A 24,101-nucleotide genomic window follows, 5' to 3' on the forward strand; every position below is an offset into this window, starting at 1 on the left:
TTACCTCTATGATATCTTGTAGAACATTTCTGTGCTGATACTCTCCATTGTTGAATCAACTATACAAATAGTTTATGTGTGTTCCTCACACTCGCAGACAAAATCAATGATCGAATGCACCCTGGAATCGGAGGCCTGCAGACCCCAAACCCGACCTCAAAATACATCAAACCACCAACTTTAATCTCTGAGTGAGAGAAGACAATAAATTTGTTTTTAAAATACAGACTTATTGTCTTCTCCCACTCAAAGATTAAGGATGGTGATTCGATGTATTTTGGGGTTGAGCTTGAGGGCTGCGGGCTTCCAATTCCGGTGTGCATTCGATCAGGGCCATGCCAAGCCTGTGTTCAAGTGTGTGTGTGACGAACATGGGTAGCCAAATCCAAGGGCGGGAAAAATGATGTAGAATCTAAGCATAAGTTGAATAAAGAAAATACAAATAAAGAAATTCTTGTCATAATAAACTAACATAAAAATAACAGGCAGCCAAACACTTATTAAATAGCTATTGTTCTTAATAGTTGTTCTGTAAATGTAGTCTTTATTTGTTGACTCAGTATTTGTCGGTTTTAACATGAGCCATTCAGCGAGTGACTATAGATACCAATGTATGCATATTATGTGTTTCATAAATTTCATTTATTTAGACATCCAATAAATAGCTCAATACTTAACGAAACAAACAATAATTATACATATTAATAATTCTTAAAACAAACAATTTTTAAAAATGATCAGATAGTGAACCTGTAACTTTTTTGATTCTTCATTCATATATTAGTAGTTGTTGAGAGCCCATTATACAGTATTACCTCGTTTAATGATAGGGATGCATTCGCTGAGACAAGTGGATCAAATTTAGGGGAATTACTTGTTTGTACTTAGTCGCCACCAACTAAAAACTTTTGTCAGTTATGTTATAGTGAGTATCGTTTACAGAGGTAATGAACTGAAATTTAACAGTTTTATTTTAAAGTGCAGTGTGTTACATAAGAATATTAAAAAATAAATTAAATATTTTCAACGTTAAGTTTATTATAAATTATCTGTTTACTTAAATTAAATTAAATATTGACATCAAATTACCCTGCAGCAGGTGAGTTTTCGTAACTGAAAAATGTATGTATATTATTTATTTATAATAATAATAGAAAATATTTTTTTATATTCAGTCATGTCTAAAGACAGCCAGACTTACCAAAAAACAAAAAGATTTTCTGATGTACAATATCGTAAAAAAAGAAAAGCAAAAGATGAAGAAAATAAAAAATCAGAAGGTGCTATTTTAAAATACTTTCAGTCTCGATGAACCGTCAACGTCTTCAACATGTCCAGTAACCGTAGCAGAAAGTAGTGAAAGTGGTTCTGTTTCCAACAAAGAAAATTATAAAGACGACGACGAGACTGAAGTCATCAACATAGAGGGCACTGTTTACAGTTGGAGGAAGTTGTTCTGTGATGGAATTTATGTTGATCGCGAAAAGCGTGACACTTAAAACTGATCCTTGTGGTACTCCCTCCTCTTGGCTAAAGGAACGAGAGAGTGAGGATCCCACACGAACTTGGAAAGATCGATTGGCTAAAAAGTTTTGAATAAACACAGGAAGATGCCCTCGAAGGCCTAGACTGTGCAAATATTTTAATATGCCAAATCTCCAAGCTGTGTCATATGCTTTCTCCATGTCAAAGAACACCGACACCAAGTGTTCACGTTTTAGGAAAGCATCTCGTATGGATGTTTCCAGTCTAATAAGATGGTCCAAAGTGGACCGGTTCCTTCGGAAGCCGCACTGGATGCTGGAGAGAAGGTCATTTGTTTCTAAATACCATATTAAACGAGAATTGACCATTTTCTCCAGGATTTTGCACAGACAGCTAGTCAGAGCAATAGGACGATAATTGGTGGTGACTTTTGGATCCTTTCCTGGCTTAGGAAAGGCTAGAACGATTGCCTTTCGCCAGGAGTCCGGAAACTGCTCTTCAGTAAAGATTCTGTTATACAGAAGAGCAGACAATCCATAGATTTTGGTGAAAGATGTTTAATCATTTCATAATGGATGCCATCTGGTCCAACAGCACTTGCTTTGGAAAGAGTGAGGGCTCTTTTCAGTTCGTGCATAGTGAATTCCCCGTTATAGGGACAGTCACTCTTACACTTAAAATTAAGTGCCTGTTTTTCTATTTTATGTTTCAGGACCAGGAACTCTGGGGAATACGAAGATGTTGCACAGATGTTAGAGAATGTTTCCCCAAGAGAGTTGGCTATTGCAGTTGGATCTGCAATAGCGCATCCATTATAATCTAGGATTGAAGTAGGGTGGGATGTATGTTTTTCCTTCATTTTCCGGATTTTATCCCAGACTACCTTAGAATTGGTAGACTGGGTAATAGATGATGTAAAGCGGATCCACGATTCCCTTTGACTCTGACGGCGGATGAAGCGTGCTTTGGCTCGTGCACGTTTAAACGCTATAAGGTTGTTCGTGGTAGGATATCGGCGGAATATCCCCCACACTTTGTTTTGAGCCTTTTTTGCTACTGTGCATTGGGAATTCCACCAAGGTTTGGGAAATGGTGGAAACCGGGCAGATGTTTTTGGAACAGCATTCGCAGCTGCTTGGACCATAACCTCTGTAATGTACATTACTGCATCATTGATAGGCTCCTGACTGACTGTATTCAGGTGGAAATTTGCCTGATGTTGGAAGGCAGTCCAGTCAGCCTGATCAATTTTCCACCGTGGTAACCTGAAGGGAAGACATGGTCTCCCACTGTGTAGCGAGGTTATCACAGGGAAGTGATCACTTCCGAATGGGTTCTCCTCCACTTCCCAGGTGAGTGAGGGGAGTAGAGAAGGGGAGCAGATAGAGAGATCAATGGCAGAAAAGGTACGGGTAGACATGTGGAAGAAGGTGTTTGTTCCAGTATTTAGAAGGGAAAGGTCATTGCCATTGAGCGTACGCTCTATGACTCGTCCCCTTGCATTAAGGTTAGCACTACCCCACAGGGTGTTATGTCCATTAAAATCCCCGAGAAGTAAGAAAGGGGGAGGCAACTGCGTTACAAGATCATCAAGGTCTTCCTGGGAGATGTCAGTCCCAGGTGGCAAATAAATAGAACAGACGGTTAATAAAAATCCCACTGAAAGGCGAATTGCAACAGCCTCTATGCTGGTTGTAATTTGCAATGGCTGAACTGGGGTCTGGTTGCCCACAAGGATAGCCACTCCTCCATGAGCAAGACCATCCGCAATTCTATCCTTTCGAAAAATTGCGATGTTGTGCATGGTGGGATCATCATTTGCCTTCAGATAAGTCTCCTGCAAGCAAAAGCAAACTGGCTCGTGCTTTTGCAGGAGGACCTTGATGTCATCAATATTTCGCCGGAATCCACGACAATTCCATTGTAGGAATTTAGCCATTATTTTGGCTTGGTGGGTCCGTCAGGCGGCTTCCGAGGTGCTGAGGGCTTACCTTTTTCAGTTTTGGTTTTATCCTTCCTGGGGAAGTACGGACGCTGACCAGTGTCCATTTCCTCCTCAGCAAAGAGCTCCAAAACTGAATCTTTGTTTACCTCCTTCTGCTCGACCTCCATGTTTTCTTGGGTAGTAGGAGGTACTTCACCTCTCTTATTTTTTTCTTTGGTGATTGCCTTTGTTACTTCTGGAGCATTAGGAGGTACAGATATCGGAGTGGCAGCTGATTGGTCCTTCTGTACAGGTTTTTGGGAGCTTAAAAGATAACGTGCGATGGGCGTAAATGATTCTTTTGGAGGGATGGACATGTCCATCTGTGTTCCGATGGAACACCTCCCTGCTACCTTCTGGGCGTAGGTAGGTTTGTTGATGTTGAGCGGTTTCACCGCTTTCCTTGCCTCCTGGTACGATATGTTTAGCTCTGCCTTCAGCCGTTGTATTTCTTTTTCTTCTTTCCACCTCTGGCATGCTCGTGAGTAGGCCGGGTGCTCTCCCTCACAGTTAATACAGGTGGGTTTTGCGGCTGAACATGCTGTTGTTTCGTGGTCCTTTGCACCCCATCGGGCGCATGCAAGGACTCCACGGCAGGCCATTTGAGAATGTCCGTACTTCTGGCATTTAAAACACCGTAAAGGGTTCAGAACGTACGGACGCACTGAACAGTTGATGTATCCAGCTTTAATCTCATCAGGAGGTTTGGGAGAGTTAAAAGTCAGGATAACACTCCTGGTTTTAACCAGTTTCCCATCCCTACACGCACTAATTCTCTTGACAGCTATAACTCCCTGAGGTTTCAGTTCAAAGCAGATTTCCTCCTCGGTTACGTCGAGAAGGTCCCATTCCGAAATGACACCTCTCGATGAGTTTAGTGTTCTATGTGGTGTTACTGTTATGGGTGTTCCTCCGATTGATGTTGCACGGAGTAGCTGCTCAGACTGCCTGTCAGTTTTGGTTTCAATTAAGAGGTCTCCAGAACGGAGCCTCTTAACTGATTTGGGTGACCCTACTAACCCATCTAACCCTTTCTGTATAAAGAAGGGTGACATTTTGCCAATCGGTTTTTCATTCGTCGAGTGTATAATTAAAAATCTTGGGACAGGCCCTGATGATGATGTTTCAGTTCGCTGTCTCTTTTTCGCAATAATATCTGCCTCTCCGTCTGTATTTTCAGATAGGGACCGGGTTGGGGCCCCTGAAGAAATAAGTTTATCAGGATTCATAGAAATTTTAAATTGTGCAGTGCCCGGGCTCCCCACCCACCACGGAGCCCAAAGGGACGCCCACTACCCGGCATGCAATAAATGCGCTCGGGAGTGGGACGCCAGGGCTACCCAGACACTATACCCGCACCGCCGCCAGCCTGAATCCTGTCCCTCGGACCATGAGGGTAGGGGCGTGGCATTGACACGGTTGACCCTCGCAGGCGAGCCTACTAGCCGATTGATCCTAGCCGGGCCTTCCAGGACCACCCGTCTTGTCGAAGCAGGGGCCAAAGTGGCGTATTGAAGCTGGGCCCCTCAACCACCAGGATCCCCCTTTCCAAATTTCCACGGGTCGCAGCGCACGGCAAACACGCTGGATTCCATTGATGTAAGCCTGGAACCTGGGCTGTGGGCATTGGATCCCAGTGATGCTAGTCTGGAAGTCCAGCAGCGTCACTGGGAGGTCCCCTCACCACGTACAGGTGCCCACGTCGAGGGGCAGGCGAAAGGAATCATAGAGCGAATAATTTGGACAACTGAGATGAGCAGTAGTTGAATCAACAGATAGCTGAGATTCTGTCAGAAAAAGTACATGAGGTTTGGCAGACTGCAAGTGGAAATGGACATAGTTGAGATTAGAACTGAGACCACATATATTTGTGAAATTAACTAGGAAGTGTTTGGGAGGTTTAGATCTTTTCTCAGATAAGCTTACTCTATTAGTTTGACAATTCATGGTGGATTCAATAGTACAAAAAAAAGTGTGGGGGGGAGGACATGCTGTATGAAGTAATGAAATATTTGGATATGGCATACACTTGATAAGAATATACCCAGATCCTTGACATAATGTGGCCCCGACAATGCCCTCCTCCCGCATACACACTACTCGGACTCCCTCAAGTCACTATCTGGCAGAGTAGAGGTAGCAAGGTTATACACTAGCTGATCCGGAAGCCTCCTAAAGAGTTATTAATAGGTTCGGTCCGGTGTACTAACTAGCAGCCGGCCTGCAAATACTGTTTTAGAGCTGTACCTTCAAAATGTAAGGAAGATTTTATCTTGCCATGATGTCCATCTTAATCTCAAAAGTCATCAGTTTTACTGCATGATGGAAGGAATGGGGAAGGGTTGAATGGAACTTAGCTCTGGAGACTAAACATGGGTTCCACCACTTCAAACCTCCAATAAGCAAAGTGGTGGTATTGCACCGGTTGATGAGAGTCATCTACGACCTAGTATTGCCTGGTAACACAGAGGGGAGGCATTCTTCCATGTGGTGTGGGCATCACACCTCGACCCCTGCTTACGTTGGTTCACACTTGGGTGGTTACCCACACTGTGCTTGCCCGTGGGGGTTATACCCAGGATTACTAATAATCCCACCATTGTGAAGGTGCAAGCAGAGGATTTGGCTGTCAGAGACTGTCCGGACTTTGCAAAATTGGGTCCACTTGACTTGAGTGTCACCCGAATATCAGTTCCATCAGCGTTTTAGACTCCCAGGAAGCAAGTACAGCTTGTCTGGCACATGTGAGACAATGTCTGTGACAACCTCAAGGACCAGATAATTTAAAGCATGTAAACAATCAAGAAATTCTAAAATGTTTCTAAAAAATTTTAAAATTCTAAAATCAAGAAATTCTTGTTGTTGTTGTTGTATTTGGTTTTTAGGAGCATTAGCAACTAAGGCCATATTACTCCGGGGATATGCGGTGATCATTCCCTGACCTTTCCGCATCCTTCGTATTTGGTGGCTCATGGGCTCGAACCCTGGTCTAATCAAGAAGCATGTTCTATGCAGTGCTGCTCCTGCCCACCTGGCTATGGAGGCTCCTCAAGAAATTCTAAAAAAAGTTCTAAAAATATTTTAAAACCAGATTTAAAACTAACAGAAGTATTAGAGTATATTTTTGAAAATAATTTATATTTGTTAAATAATAAGAGGAGTTTACCTCAATATAGTACGTAGAACACTTCTGTATGATACTCTCCAGAAATTAAAACAAAAAAATCGAAAACTTACATTAGAGTAAAAAATAAATAATTAAAACCCAATTTAACACAATTCAAATCAATTTGAATTGTGTTAAATTGATTTGAATTGTATTAAATTGGTTTTTAATTATTTATTTTTTTACTCTAATGTAAGTTTTTGATTTTTTCGTTTTAATTTCTGGAGAGTATCATACGGAAGTGTTCTACGTACTATATTGAGGTAAACTCCTCTTAATATTTTACAAATATTAATATCAATGTAGAATGTATTGAGTATTACATCTCTGATTCATACTATCTAAGAAAATAATTTATGCACCACTTTTCCAAATGTAGTGGTTGCTCTAAGAATACTTCGTACACTGCCAGTGAGTGTAGCTACTGGGGAAAGATCATTTTCCAAATTAAAAATAATTAAAAATTATCTTTGTAGTACAATGTCCCAAGACAGATTGGATAATTTAGCACTAGTCTCGATAGAAAATGATTTAGCTGAAAGTTTAGACATGCATGTGATAAAAAAAATTTCAGAATTGAAAGTACAAAAACTTCAATTTATTTTATAAGTTAAATATGTCACAACACGTGAATTAAACTTTATACATGTAATTAGGGTTAGTTATAAATGAAGATTATTATTATTATTATTATATATTTTTATTACTTTTATTATTAATATCTGTTTTCACAAATTTTTTTCAAAACTAAGTGATATTATTTAAAACATGCATATCAAATTTCAATAACATTTATTACAAAGCTATCTTAATTTTATGTTACCTTTTCATATATTCAAATATGTGTAGCATGAATAAAGCATGATAGGGAAATAAAATAAAAAAATGTAAATACAGCAATACCTCACTTAGCACGGCTTCAAACAGCACTGGTTTCACTATAACACGGTTTTCAATTAAGTTTAAGTTGAAAATTTACTGTATATTAAAACTCATTCAATAGCCTAGACACGTATTCTACATATATGCTGTGTTGTCGTAGCCTAGGTATGCGTATATATATATATATGCTGCACTGTCATAGCCTGGGTATGCATACATATATACATATATTTGATGTAGCCTAGTTATACATACATATATGCTGCGGTGCCAACTCTACTGTCTCACATGCATATGTGCCAATAGCAACATGCAACAGTGTTCAGTATTCTTAATTCCATCCTGGCAAGATGACGTGATAGCTTTTCAAACTTTTCATTTCACAATTTATTTTTTTACTCCTTTAAATACGATTTCAAATATATTTGCATCTTGGCTAGAAATTGCTACCAACAACATGCGTTCTGTTTGGCAGCATGTTTTTCCCCATTTGGAAAATGATTTTATTGGTTTTGATTCCCGAATTCAGACAATTACCGAAGATTTTGTGAAGATCGGAAAAGACTTGGGATTCGAAACTTTGGATGCTGCCAATGTATGTGACTGCACTGACTCATATGCAAATAACTTAGATGATGCAACTCTCCTTTAAATTGATAAGACAACCGCATATGAAGAAAAGGAAAACAATTCTGAAGTGGATAACACTGACATGGCACCAAAAAATTTAACAGAAGAATTGAATAAAGTTTTTTGGGGGGGTTGACATAGCCTGCGAGGTGATTATGAATGGAGATCTGGATGTTGAACATAGCATCAAGAAATGGCAATTTTACAAGATGGGATTTGATGCTACAAAGACTTGTACTCCGAGAAAAAGAAGAGACGACTTCATGAAATACCTAAATAAACAATAAAGCTGTTTTCTCATCTCTCATGATGTTACCTTTTCATTAATAAAATTTTTGCAATATTTTTTATTTCAAATCCTTTTGATTGGCTATCAAGCACAAACTGTTTATAGATTTATTATAATTTGTTTATAGACTGTTTGTTTCTCTGGTATGCATTCATTTAAAACCCATTATAATTATACCTCAATCAGCACGGTTTCACATAATATGGAACAGTTTCGGTACCAATTATCAGTGCTATGCGGGGTATTGCTGTATTATTTATAAATTCTAATATCAATAAAATATTATTACAAAAAATGTTATTTATTTTTGGGGGGGGGGAATTACAATGTTCCAGGGTGGGATATTTTATCTTTGAACACGGGCGGCCAATATATATGGCGCGGTCCTGCATTCCATCATTGATTTTGTCTGCGAGTGTGAGGAATATATGTAAACTATTTGTATAGTTGATTCAACAATGGAGAATATCAGCACAGAAGTGTTCTACAAGCCATCATAGAGGTAATTCCTTCTTTTCTTATCTAACTTAAAAATTAAAATATCAATCAGAATGATATCAGCTGAATTTTATGTTCCTCAGTACAGTGTTCCTTAACTACTGCTTTGCATAACTGATTATTTTAGAATTGGAGAAGTATAGTAGTAAAAAAATCATCTTTATGTTGGTGTGCGACATACAATGTTGCACATTTACACATACAAATGAATTTTGCACCAGCATCTTATTAGCATTTTGGTTTTGACTACTTATTTTAGCAGTGGTATTAGTAGTGTCAAATGATACAAAAAAAAAAAAAAAAACCCTTCCCACATCATCTGTTTATCCCCTTCAATAATTTGTCCCTGAATTTATTGAAACCACCCACTTCCATAACAATAGATAGACAGTTCTTCCAACAATCACCAACCTGCTGGCTGAAGACAAATTTATGTATATTTATCCTGCAACCATCCTTCCTCACTTTTAAATTTATATACCCTCATTTGCATAGTCTGAACAAGAAGAAGAATCCGATCAGCACTGAGTCTGCTCAAGCGATTCAAAGCCTTAAGCACCTCACTCAGATCACCCCACAGGTGATCTCCAGACATTGCTATTTGCAGAACCAAAGCATTTCCCTTCACCAATCTCATTGCCCCTCTTTGCACCCATTCAGCACATCTACATCCTGCCTAAAATCAAGTCTCAGGACCCACAAAAAGTGCTCAAGATGAGGCCTACCCATGGCCTAGTAGAAAGGGATAATCACCTCCTCATCCCTGCTAGCAAAGTTCCTGTATATCATTGACAAAACTCCATGAGCTGTCCTGGCAGCCATCTCTGTACTGCTCAGAGAACTTCATATCTGATTGCATAATTACCACCAAGTCTTTTTCATCTTCCATTATGCCAAGTGTAGTACTACCCAGATAATATGTTAATCTGGGTCTACTGCTATCCATATAAAGTATCTTGCATTTGTTAAACGATAAGTGTCATTTCTCAGCCTATCGGCCTAATTTTTCTAGATCTTGCTGCAGCAGCTTAAACTGATTACTGTCGTTAATCACCCTGTCTCGATCGCATAGTATGTTCAAATTAATATTGATCAAGATCAGTGAGCGGTACCATACAGTACCGTAAGAATCGCTTAAATTTTAGCAGGGCGGTCAGTTAAGTTCACTGGGTGGTGTGCCCATTCGATAGGTCCTGGGGAGAACACTGTTCATCAACATCATTAATAAATATAGAAAATAACAATGGGCCAAGCATTGAATCCTAAGGGATGCTATTATTAACATTAGTCCAAGCAGTGTCCATTAACAACCACTCTGTCTTCTCTCACTCAACCATCCCATTATCCATAGCCAGTAATTTGCCATTAATGCCACACTGCATCAATTTATATAGCTGTCATTCATGTGCAAGTATCAAATGCTTTCTTGAAATCCAAGTATACAATATCAAAATTATTTTTTGCATTCAGTTCCTTTGTTACTGCATCATAGTATCCTATCAGACTGGTCAGACCAGCTCTCCCTTCAACAAGTACATGTTGTGACTGCAGTATAATTGCAATCCTGTCTAGATGGTCCTGCATTACTTCTTTAACCAGCGATTCCATTATTTTCTATGGAAAAGAAGTTAAGCTAACAGATCTGTAATAAATAAATAAATAAATCTTTATTGTGAAGAACAGAATTACATAGAACACAATCCCATCACAGCAACCAGCACCAGGGATTCACATATAGGAGCTTGAGTAAACAGACTAAAAATACAGCATACAAAAGCAGCATACAAATACAAAAACAAAACAATGAACACGTTAAGGATTAAGGAGTATAGAAAAAGTGATAAATATCAGTTTGATTTATGTTCACGGAGCCTAGTGATAAGATACGGAACATTGTAATCCTCTTCTAGAAGGTCAGGGATCACGAGCAACAAAGGCCTTGATAAAGTTGAATCTATCTATCTTGTTCTTTATCAGGCAATCAAAGTCAGCATCTATACAGTTCAGGGCGGCAAACATCTGCTTGGAGAGAAACCTGTCAGTGAGTGCAAGCCTATTGTGGTGAGACACAAGTGTAGGTGACGATCCTCCTTGGCTGTGGGATCCTCCAAGAGCAGGCATTTAAGTAGGAGGAGCAAGGCAGGGATTGACACAGCATCAAAGGCTGCACTTACGTCGCGATATGTAATTGCAAGCTCAGATATTTGTTCGAATGCTGAGAAGATGTGTTCAGTGGTAGCTGCCAAGATGGTAATTGATGATTATCCCAGGAGAAGGCTGGTACGAGGTTATTACTGTGTTGGCCAAGATTTTTGCACTCTGCCAAATGCTAAGTTTTTAAATATATTTAATCATTTTATTGACTTAATGGTTATACTAAATTATTTTCTATACATAGCTTTATGTTGATCAGAAAGCCGGATAAGTTGATCAGAAAGCTGGATAAGCCTCCTGGAACGGCTAGATCGTACAGGCCGATCGCTCTGCTGGCTAACTTGGGTAAATTGCTAGAGCGACTAATGGCCATTAGATTGAATACCCTACTGGTAGAACAGGATCTGCTTTCAAGAAGTCAATATGGGTTCTGTCCCGGACGTTCCTGCGAGGATGCTCTTGTGGACTTTGTCTCTTCAGTTCAAAATTCGGTACATAAATATACCCTGGCTGTTTTCATCGACTTCGAGGGTGCCTTCGACTCCCTTTGGTGGGAGAGCGTCCTGGAGCGTCTGCGATCGGCTAGGTGCTCCAACCACCTTTACCTTTTAATCCGCAATTACTTTGCTAATAGAACCATAATAGTCAAGGCTAAACATATCCAAGTATCAAGATCAGTATCTAGAGGGTGCCCACAAGGCTCTATATTGGGTCCTTTTACATGGAACATGGTGCTGCAGCAGTGGCTCTCCCGATCTTTCGGTAACGTCAAAATAATAGCGTATGCAGACGATCTCACCATCTTGGTAAATGGTAACTCTAGGGCCGATCTGGAAAATACCGCAAATTTTGTTCTTCGGGATCTCTACAATTGGACTGTGGCCAATAAGCTTAAAATCAGCTTGTCAAAAACAAAGATGATGATTCTTGGATCAAAGTTGGATATCACTCGTCCTCCGTTGGTCAAGATCAACAACATTCGTCTCCCCATAGTTAAAGAGTACAAGGTTCTAGGAGTGGTAATTGATTCCAGTCTCAATTTTATTCCTCATTTGACAAACTTATCATCTAAAATACGTAGATTTACTGGTGCAATTGTTAGGGTGTCCCGTGTTGAATGGGGGCTCTCCAGAAAAACTTTAAGGATTTATTACAATGCAGTTTTCCTCCCTCTAATCACGTATGCTGCCGGTGCATGGTTTCACAGGGCACGGCTCAAACACTTCATTACAAAACTCGCCTCATTGCAGAGAACCATTCTGCGGTGTTTAGTTAAGGCATGCAGGACAGTCTCGACGCAAGCTCTGCAAGTACTAGCCGGAACATTACCTTTAGACTTGCAAGTTACTTATAGAGGCTTTTTATACAGACTGAAAAGGCAGATTGAGACCGAATTTCTTGGAATAACCATCAACCTTCAAGAAGATGCTAAAAGAGAAAGAAGGAGACTGTGGAACGAGTTAGTAAACATTTGGCAGTCTCGATGGGATATAGCTCCCGTTGGTGCAACAACGAGAAAATTTATACCACAAGTTTCATTTCTCCTTGATAAACGTGTTCGATTGTGGTTCTGTATGGACATATTCACATCGTACCTGTTGACAGGACATGGATCGATGAACCAGAGTCTTCTTAGGTTCAATTTATCACAAACAGACCTCTGTTCATGTGGATCACCAGAGAGTTGGGATCACATCTTGTTTCATTGCTCCCTGTATGACGATCTCAGACTTCCTCTTCAAGCACTTACTAATTTTCAATCAGGACAGGAGTCGTCTCTGCTTCAAAGCTCGGAGTCATTTCAGATTCTTCAGGCTTTCGCTCAAGGCGTATTTCTTCAAAGGCGTTCAGTGTCGACAGATCTCAACAGGATGCAGCACAACGGTCCTGCTGATGCATAGCTGGTTAGATCTCCTTTAATAATACATAAACTCAAATCCTCAAGAAATGAAATTTTCCTCGGCCTGCAGACAATTAAGTGCTTTCTTCCTTTTCTTTTCTTTTTTTTTTTTAAATTTTATTTATTTTTATTTATTTTTTTTTATTTTATTTATTTTATTTATTTTATTATTTAGTTACATAAATGTTTTATTTTAATAATTTTGGTTCCAAATCCAGCACCACGGGTGTTTTTTTTTTTTTTTTTTTCCCCCTCTGGAATGGGCCCCCAGAGGATCCTGGCCTACCTTCTGACAACATTAGGTGGGTCAGAGTCTCTCTTGAGACAGTACGTGCTTTATTTGGACTGGCCCACCTTCCCGTGGTGTGGACGAGTACCCAGAATCATCTGTCCAGGTGACTGATGCTTCTGGGTAGCCAAGCGGCCAGAACAGAACAACAAAACACACACATAATACACACAAACCGACGTCACACACATATCTGGCAGATTTGTAGTGCTACTGTTCTTCACAGAGATACGAGGCGGAGTTGAACAAACGTTCTAGGAGCCGCCCTTTACATATACACATGTCCACATATACATAGCTTTATAGTCCTAGTCAATCGCCTTGGTTTATTTGAATTTAGATAGTGATTATGAAACTAAATACTTAGTGTTTGTAAATTTTACTGTTCGTAACTTGCCACCATTGTTATACAATACTGAATCATCACCATCAGCCATTTTAAATCCACTGCAGGATGAACGCCTCTCCAGCAACTTTCCAGTTCCTTCTGTTTTGTGCAACGGCCATCCATTTACTACTCACAAACTCATGAATTTCATCTATCCATCTCTGCCGTTGTCTTCCAGGTTTTCTTCTAGCTCCTCTTGGGTACCATTCTGTTATTTTCTTAGTCTATCTGTCATCATGTCTTTGAGCTATGTGTCCTGCCCAAGACCATTTTAGTTCTTTAGTTTTGATAAGAATGTCCTTTACTTGAGTTTGCTGCCTAATCCATGTGTTTCTCTTCTTATCTAACAGTCTGATTCCTAATATAATTCGTTTCATTCTTCACTGTGTAGTTCTCAGCTTCTCTTCCATTTTTTTGGTGAGTGCCCAAGTTTCACTTCCATAAGTCATGGTGGGGAGTATACATTGGTTCATTATTTTACATTTCAGACAAACTGGGATATTGCTCTTCAGTATGTGACTATATTTCCTGAATGCTATCCATCCAAAATTTATTCTTCTCTTGACTTCCAGCCATTTATCATTATTACAGCTAATAACTTGTCCCAGATAAGTATATGATTCCACCTTTTCAATTACTGCTCCTTCAATCATTATGTCTCTTTCTGTGGCATACTTGTTCATTTTGTTTTAGCCATATTCATCTTTAGTCCAAAATCCTTACTAACTGTGCATAACTGATTCAGATTTTCCTCTAATTCTTTGGGATCGTGGCTTATGACCACAATGTCATCTGCAAATCGTAAATGGTTTAGGTACTCTCCATTCACATTGACTTCTTTCTGTGACCAGTCTAATCTACTGAAAGCTTCCTCAAGGGCAGCAGTAAACAGCTTCGGAGATATTGTGTTTCCTTGTCGAACTCCGTTCTCGATTTTAAATTTCCTACTGTCTTTGTCTAGTCTAATAAAGGAGGAGGGGTTCTCATATATTTTCTTCAAAATCATAACATATGGGGTATCTATGCCTTGTCTTTCCAGTGCCTGAAACATTGCCTTATGCTGTATGGAGTCAAATGACTTTTCATAATCCACAAATGCCAGGCATAATGGTGTTTTATATTCATTTTCTTTCTCCATTAGCTGTGATATTACGTGAAGATGATCCATAGTTGAGAATCCTGTCCTAAAGCCAGCTTGCTCTTTCGGTTGATTCTCATCAAGTACTCTTTCTAATCTGTTAGTAATGACCCTCATGAACAACCTGTAGATGTGGGATAACAAGCTAATTGGTCTATAATTTCCAATTTCTGATTCTTTCTTATGCAGCAAAACTATGATTGCATTATTCCACTGCTTAGGCGTCACACCTTTTCTAATGCACTTTGTGAAGAGCTATTCCTTGTCGATATCTTAGTCCTGAGCAGTCTGCAGAAGCTCAAACTTGTTCTTAAGTTCCAGTACATACTGCTTTTTTTCCTCTTCTGTTATCTCAAAGACCTTTGTATTATTTACTCGAGTCAGTTTTTTCCTTTCCTTTCCTACATCTATATCAAGTGTATATCTTACCATTCTGTGATCACTTCCAACATTTACCTTATTCAGGACGGTAACATCATTCAAAATATATCTTCTGTTAGTGAGGATAAAGTCGATTTCATTAGTAGTTAATCCATTTGGACTTTTCCATGTCCAATTTCTGTTCACCCTTTTCTTGAAAAAAAGTGTTCATTACTGACAATCCTTGGGATTCTGCAAATTCCACAAGTCTTTCACCTCTTTCATTTCTTTCACCAATTCCAAAATTTCCTATAGTTTCCCTTTCTGTGCTGTTTTGTCTTTTTCCAACCATAGCATTGAAGTCCCCCATAATAATAGTGTAGTGAGTTTTCTGCTCATCTAGAAGACTCTCAATTTCGGTGTACATTTCTTCAACCTCTTCATCACTGAATACTGAATAGTGTAGTGTAAACCCCAAATTTCATAGCGTAAGTTTAATGCAAAACTAAATACTGAAATATGTAGCACTGTATTAGAAATCTGTTAGATTAGTATAGTATTATCAATTAATAAGTAAAATTTATTAATTTATTAAAGTTCATTGTTAATTAAATTACACTTAAAAGGAATCATAACACAGATTAGAGCAACAAAGCAGCGAGCACAAAGTAGCGGTGGTACTGTGGCTGGCAGGAGAACCAAAGGGGAAGATTCTCCAGTGTATCACAGTCTAAAAAAATGTGCGAAATGTGAAATGTATGCAGACCTGTGTAGAACAGCACATGATCAAGCAAAGGAGGATGTCTTTGTGTGTGCTAGGTGCAGAGACTGTGAAAAAATTAGGCGCCAACTCAGTGTTCTGATGGGTGTCTATGAGAGTTTGAGGTGTAGGGTATATGCCATCAAAGAAATTAATATGAGGGACCAATCAAGCTCTGCCGTCAAACTCAACACCAGAGCTAACTCTTATGCATCAGGCTACACAGCGGCAATCTCCTAGGCAGAATGTGCTCATCCCACAGGAAGTAGCTATTGTTGGTGACTCTATTATCAGGGAGACGGGAAATACATTATGAAAAAAAAATAATGTGGAACAGGAACGGGGTACGTCTGTCACGGGTGAAAGTTGATGACATTCTAGGGCAGCTACCATCTTTAAAGGGCACAAAAGGTGATACTGTTGTACATATTGACACTAATGACCTTAAGAGAAAGAGATCTGCAGATTTAATTAACAAGTACAGGTCAATGCTGAAAAAAAGTCGCCAGTTAGGGTTAAATTTGAAAGTATCTGCAATTCTGCCCAGACACGACAGGAGGGAGTATATGATGAGAGTCTTGTCAATCAATTCGGCCCTGGAGAGATTGTGCATGGTTCACGGGATAGAATTTTTTTCAACATAGCCTGTGCTTGCTAACAGGAGCGACTGTTTCTACAGGAATGGGATACATTTGAATAGATAGGTGCAAGAATATTTGCTGATGCTATCAAAGCAGTGTTAGGTGAGTCGGAAAACTGCTAGCTTGGGATATTCACAGACTAAAAGATTAAGAGTAACTGCAGGCAGAGGCAAAAGTGATTCACTGCTTTATTGTAATCAGCAGCAGCCTAGAGAGCAAGTTGCTGGGGATTTCCAGAGCTGCTGGGAGTCAGCTCTGGAACAAGTAAATCACGGAACAAGTAAATAGATGGGCTACATTAGAGTAACTAAGGGTAAGAACAGATGCATGTATACTTGCATGTACACCAATGCTAAAAGTATAGTAAATAAATTTGAAGTGCTGATCAAGGCATCAAAGGCAGATATTGTTGGAATATCAGAGACATGGTGTCACAAAGATATAAGCAGCGCAGAATTGGAACTTGAGGAGTGCAATGTATACAGAAAGGATACACAGGGTAGGAAGGGAGGAGGGGTTATGCTATTAGTTAAGAAACATAAAATCTAAGGAAATGCATCCAGTTGACATGGGTGGACAGTGCAATGTTGAGGGGTTACGTTCCTGAGAAATGTCGCGAATACCGAAAACGCAAATACTGAGTTATGGCTTCCATAGTAATAAAGGGGTTCCGTTCCAAAGTATGAAATATATAAGAAAAACTAGTCTAAAATTTTGTCTATGTATGTATTACATGTACCTTCGTAATGTGACTATGTACATAGACAGTACATAGTGAAATGCAAGCATATGGCATCGAAATGAAAATAAGAAACAATTTAATATTAAATGTAATATTTATTAGAAATTTCAAACAAATCTTTCAAACCAGCGCCTTTGCTAGCAAAAAAACTTATCCCGCCAGTGCTATCACCAGTTTTGCTAAAGTGTTGATAAAGGTGTTTTGCCTTTTCACGAATGATGAGCGAACTTAACGGAATTTTATTTTGAGTTCGGTCTTCTATCCACAGATTTAAAGCTTTTTCCATCTTTTCTAATTTAACATCACGAGTTACAGAGCAAATTTTTGAAGCAATTAGCGCGTTTTCACGGACACTACGGCGAATTTTTTCTTCCGATTTTTTGATTGATCGTACCGTTGACTCATTGATTTTATAATGTTTTGCCACTGAGGAGACACTTTCACCATTAGAAATTTTATCTAATAACTCAATTTTATTGGCTAATGTCATCAGCTTCTTTGATATTTTCACATTTTTCTTGTTATTCGTAGCCATATTTTTGTAGGGGTTAGAAAGAACTTGTCCACAATAAAGTCACTTTCTTCCATTAACACACTCGAAAAAGTCTGTTTTACACTGCAAAACAGTAGATTTATCATTTTTGTAAGCATATCAATTTATAAATTGGTAAATTTATTCAATTTATAAGCATATAAATTAAAAGCAAACGACGAAACCTTCCATGAAAAGTGCATAACACATACTGAACAAGGATTAGCGAGAAACATCCACACTCGCGATTTTGTCACCCCTCTCCCCCCACCCACTGAGCGCTGTTTTGACCGGGAAAGATAATTTTAGCCACGCCCATGTTTTTTTATGGCAGAAAATATTCACGGCCCTTTAAAATTCACATTTTTTTAGGTTTCATTTTATATTAAATCGGCGATCGCGAATATGTGAAACCGCGAATAGCGGGGGTTTACTGTATACTTAAACGAATGTATTCTTAAATGACTAAACGAATGTATACTTAAACGAATGTATTCTTAAATGACTAAATGAATGTATATTTAAACAATAAATATATATTTAAACGAATGAATAACTAAACACGAATGTATAAAAAAAATGAATGTATATTTAAACAATAAATATATATTTAAACGAATGAATAACTAAACACGAATGTATAAAAAAAATGAATGTATACCTAAGAACAATTGTATACCTAAAAAATGTTTCAAATAAAAAACTGTGTATTAGAGAACAATGTGTACTCAAACTGAATGTGCATATAAGACAAATGTACTCACTGGACAGGCATATGGATAACTGGATATGTAAGAGCAAAAAACCAATTTATTTTTTATGTCCTAATAAACAAATGTGCAAAATAGAATCGTAAATGTATTATTAAAATTTTTAAGTGAGAGGGAGAAGCATAAATTAATTATTAGTTAATTATACAGGAATTACCTTGATTTCTTTATAGGCAGGCTTCTTATCCTACTCTACTAGTCCATCACATGAAATAAATAAATTATAAAAAAATACAGATGCAGATGCAGCGTCCATTTTTTAGTTTCTTTCTGTCCTGTGAACACGTATGATCGAAAAGTTCTCGTCCAACTTAAGGAGGAAGAAAATGTCTTCACATATTTGTTAATTGTTTTTTTATACTTTTTGAAATTTGACATGATGTTTTCCTGTGCCAACAGTTGCGTAGCGGTTGATGGTTTTGGGGTCTGGTTGGGGCCTCGATGGTGATCCAGGACTATTAATTTGCATTTGTGCTGACGGTATGGAACACATTAAGATGAAGTTTATCAATTTTTTATAATTTATATATTTCATGTGAGGGACTAGGAGAGTAGGATAAAAAGCCTGCCTATAAAGAAATCAAGGTAATCCCTGTATAATTAACTAATAATTAAAAGAATATAGGAGATATTGAGCTCTTATTATACTAAATTAATAATGTACATACAAGGTTAAAATTTAAATTGGAAAATGAGAATGAACAGACTAGAATGATTAATTTCTAAAATTTTGCATTCACAAGAGGGGGGGGGCAGTATACAGTTCAAGATCTATCGTAAAGCTACCAATACAAGAATAATGTTCTTACACCACAATAGTTACCATCCGTTTACCTACACAAGCGATCGATTATGTTTAATCAGTTTATTAATGCATATAAATACACCACCACACAGACTGCATTATATATAGAAATTGAGGAATTAATGAGCAGATTTTTAAATGGGAGATATCCTTTTACCACTATTGATCGTATAAGACTACAGGCTAAAGACAGGGTGGACAGCACTGAACGCACTAACAGAATTAGTAAAAAACACTTTATCACAATGGCACTACAGGCAACTTAATATTCTTCTGAGGGATACAGAATTTAAAACAACAGCGAAACCAACACAAATTTGCACTCCATACTGAAAAATTGTTCCGTTCTTCCCTCTTCTTCCATAGGAACTCTGACCTGGTTTACAGCATTTCATTCGGAGATTGTGATCCCTCTTACGTGGGATCGACAAGATGTCTTTTGAATATGAGAATAAAACAACATGCTGTGTCAGTACGAGCGTTATGAGCCACAGAGTCGTTGTTGTTGGTTTAGGGATTTATTAGGCGCATCGGCAACTATGGCCATAGTGCACCATTAAGCCACAGAGTCAGAATTGTCCTTCCATGCCATAAATGAGAATCATGCTTTCCTGTTTAATGAAGCTAAGGTTTTAAACATACAACAAAATTATACAAAATTGCTAACTGTGGAAACCTTAGAAATTAGACTACATAGTAACTCGATTAACATACGGCATCCGTTTCTTATTTCAGATTCATGAGCACGCATGCATAGTAACGAGTAATCTCCTATTAATATCGCAGTGTACACACGTAACATGCATTAGTATTCCAACCTGTGAACACGACAGATGTTGGAAAGCTTGGTCCCCTTAAGGAAGGAAAGTTTCGTAAATTATTTCCTTCATCTTGTTCTTAATTTTAGCAATTTTTATTCCACAATATAATTTTGTCACCGTCTATTTTATATTATATATGTGACATAATGCCTTCAGTCATTCAAGATTTCGTGGAGGGTTTGATGGGTCAGGTTGGGGCTTTCAATTGCGATATCGGGCATCTGATCATGCATATACTAAGAGTGATAAATATATTAAATTTAAATTATTTTAAATAATTTTAAATCGGGCTTTCATGGAGAGTAGAAGTCATCCTATGAAGAAGTACTGAGGTAAACTCTTTTGTATTTTTAAGTATTAAAAAAATAAGCAAAAATTCACAGAATGTTTAAAATTTCCAAATTTAATGTAATCTTAGTATATTTTTTGCCAGAAAAGGATGAGATTAAGGAACTTTTACAACAATGTAATGGAGAAAGCACCAATTTTTCAAAACAATGGATTCATGGTTGTGAATCTGGAGAGCTAGCAGCTGTAGGAGGGTGTGACAGAAATTAAGATCACTAATATCTCCAGCCTCTATTCAGATGGCCTTTGATACATGGTTGGATGCAGCAGCAGGATCTCATTACTTTGTTCATGACCATCACTAAAATGATGTTATCTGGAAACTAATCAAGTCACAGTCAGTTCTTTGTCAAACTATAACCTAGTCTGCATGCATGTAATGAACATTCAATCAGCATTACTGGCTAACCAAACAAAAAGTGAAAAATTTACTGAGCATATTGCAGATATTAAAAAAAAACAAAAAAAAAAAACAGCCAAATCTCTAAGGTAATCCCTTGAATTTTATTCTTTATTACTGTATAATAAAAAATATTCATGCTTAAATTACCTGTTTCTTCTTTCTTCCAAATATTCTTTTTTTTCTTGAAGTACTTTATCCATTTCTAATTTAACACGACTGTATAAGCCCTTTTTATCAGTTGCTACTTCCCACTTACTACGAAATAAATCTCTATGATGACGTTTAACATAATTTTCGCAGTCTTCTAATAAATGTCTGTTTCTCCAGTATTCTTGAATATAAAATTGCCGTTGCTGGGCTTCTTTATTAAATTTTGTTCCTCTTTGCAACTAAAATTTCATTTTAAAAAAAAAAATCCCTCTTTATAATTGGGTAAAAATATTACAATAATAAGTTAAGTGAACAATAAATTATTATTGTTTTACTAAATAGAAAGCAAAACTGTTTCTTTGTCTGAATCATAAGAAGAAACATACTATTCATTAATCAGCATTCTGCTACCAGGAATTCATTTATTTAGTATTTCACTATCAAAACTAAAAAAATCAGTAAATCAGCTACAAGAATAAGAAAAAAAAAATTTTATTTTTTAAAACTAGCTACTTCATGATAACCTATTTGAGGCAATCACATAATGAAACTACTTGACAATCAGCAAAATATACTTTGGATAACTGAGAATCCTACCTAAATGGAATCCAGAAATAAGAGGAGAAAAAATACCTCTTTTATCACTGAAACATTTTGGCAACATGTCAGATATTTTCTTTTGGACAGTTATAGTGGCAGAAGTTACAAATATTGGCCACTCGTATTATGAATTGTATCCATTACTAAGAGATGGACCTCAACAAAGCCCAATGCTAGATGGATATAATATGAATTTTAGCATGTTAGACAAAAAATCCTTTACTTAAATGTCAAAAGATATTATTATTTTGAAGGCAATGACCTCAAACCATGATACTATAAGGCAGAACAACATCTGAAATGCACTTTTATTTCAAATGAAGGGTAGTTGATTAATGACCACATCTGGGTTCTTTCCCCACCACCATAAACCCAAACATATTTTAGCATAGCTCAGTTTGCAATTTCTTTGAAAATAAGAAAATGTCACAGTTCAAAAAGGATCAACTTGGAGTGCTAAGCATGCAACTGCTGGTTAACAGAATTCCAAGTCATGGTTGGTTGGGAAACTGCCATGTGTACTGATTGGTTGAAAAACCCATCATATCCAGGGGCACTATAAACAAACATTGGACTGAGAGGACAGACAGCTACAATAGCCAGCTTTTCCCACCGATTCTATATTCTTCTTTTCTATAATTTATTGGCAGTGTTCTGGGGCTCCCCTACTTAACTGCTTTCCCCCCCCCCCCAATAACACTCCTGGTCATTACCAACTGTTTTCTACAAGCCTGCCATATATCAGTTTTGATCTCTGTACTGAGAAATAGCTACTTAATAAGGGTCATTTGAAAAGTTTGTAGGTTGAGTATGAAGAATTTATTCGAGGAGTCAGGCAACATGTTACTTTTAAACATAGTCCGCCCCCCCCCTTTGGAGTCAATACACTTTTGCCACTGATGCTGCAATGTGTTAATTCTAGCTGTGAAGGAGGAGGCCTAAAAGAAAACACTATGTTTTCTTTTGAGCCTCCAGGAATACATCTACTATAGCAATGACATCAGTGTTGGTAGGAAAATGGATGCCAGCAAGTTATTTTTTCAAATTAAGAAATAGTTGCAAGCCAATGTTACTAAATCTGGTGAATATGAAGGATGGTCCAAGATTTCAAAGTGACACTCATGCCAATAACAGGCTTGTGAGCAAGCACACTGTCCTGGTGGAACAAGACTCCTTTGCTAAGTTTCCCTAGGCATTTGTCTTTGATGTCTTCATGCAAATGCCTCACAAGGTCTTTAGTACGCTCCTGGGACTGTCTACCCTTTCTGAAGGTAATCCACTAACAACAATCCATCAGTATCCCAAAAAAACTGATGCCATCACCCTGAGCAGAAGGAATTGACTGAATTTCTTTGGAGAGAGGAAGAAGAACTGTTTCCACCGTTTGGACTGCTTCTCTGTCACTGATAGTGATGGATGCACATCTCATCTATGGTCTCAAACTTTGCAATGAAATTTGTTGGATCTGATTGAAAAAAATGCATTTGCCAACTCTTCTGTTTCTGATCTGCTGTCAACAACTTTGGAACCCATCATTCTGATACCTTTTTTCCTAACAAGAACCTCTGTCATTATGTCTCTCATTGATCACCAGATCATGCACACTGTCAACAACTTATGGAGTAATGGATGTTGCAGGTCTTCCACAGAATGGGTTATCATACAGGCTCTCCCTCCTTAACCATAGAATAGGAAAGGATATCCTTCCCCAATGTTGTAACCATATCCTCATGAATTGCCTTTGGCATTAGTCCCTTTTTATTGCAATATTACAAAGTGTTTTATTATGTGGATGTAAGACTTGGACCTTAAATGAAAGACAAAAAAATAAACTATTGGCTGTTGAGATGAATTTCTGGCAAAGATCGGCAAGAAACTCTAGGACTGAAACAGTTAGAAATTACATGATAAGGAATATAATGAACGTCCAAAAAATCTTCATTGATAAAATAGAGGAGAAAACACTGGAGTGGTTTGGCCATATGAAGAGAATGGAGGACAGATTGCCCAGAGGAGCCGTGGAATGGATGCCACGGAGAAGGAAAAAGACAGAAAGACCAAGAAGGACATGGATATAGGGTGTGAGAGCAGCTATGAATAGAAGAGGGCTGGTGGACGGAGATTAGGAAGAAAGAATGGGGAAAAAAAAAAATAAAGGAATGACTTTTAGGTTAGGTCGAAGAGAAACGTTATAATAACAGAATAAATCATAACGGAATAAATAAATGAATAAAACCAAATAAATCGTTCTACTGCTGGCATTCATGGCAAGCAGACGTGCCTATTACAGCCCTTCATAGTGACATTAAAGAACTGATATTTATTTTAATAAACATCAGTGCTTTAATGATTATTTTAATAAATTG

General features: G+C 37.9%; 1 protein-coding gene across 6 annotated transcripts in view; it reads right to left on the reverse strand.

Annotated features, from left to right (window-relative positions):
- Positions 1 to 24,101, reverse strand: part of LOC150086983 (cilia- and flagella-associated protein 53-like) — a 238,972-nt gene that overhangs the window by 169,129 nt on the left and 45,742 nt on the right. For 3 of the 6 annotated variants that reach the window (XM_090372872.1, XM_090372870.1, XM_090372871.1), the window contains exon 3: positions 21,133 to 21,374. The exons of the other annotated variants lie outside the window; for them this stretch is intronic. In XM_090372872.1, coding sequence (XP_090228998.1) covers positions 21,133 to 21,374 — 242 coding nt within the window. The remainder of the gene's footprint in view (positions 1 to 21,132; positions 21,375 to 24,101) is intronic. 6 annotated transcript variants of the gene reach the window in all.

The sequence above is a fragment of the Mastigoproctus giganteus genome, chromosome 4 (assembly GCF_048544385.1).
Source record: "Mastigoproctus giganteus isolate SK-2022 chromosome 4, ASM4854438v1, whole genome shotgun sequence".
In the NCBI taxonomy this organism is placed as follows: Eukaryota; Metazoa; Arthropoda; class Arachnida; order Uropygi; family Thelyphonidae; genus Mastigoproctus; species Mastigoproctus giganteus.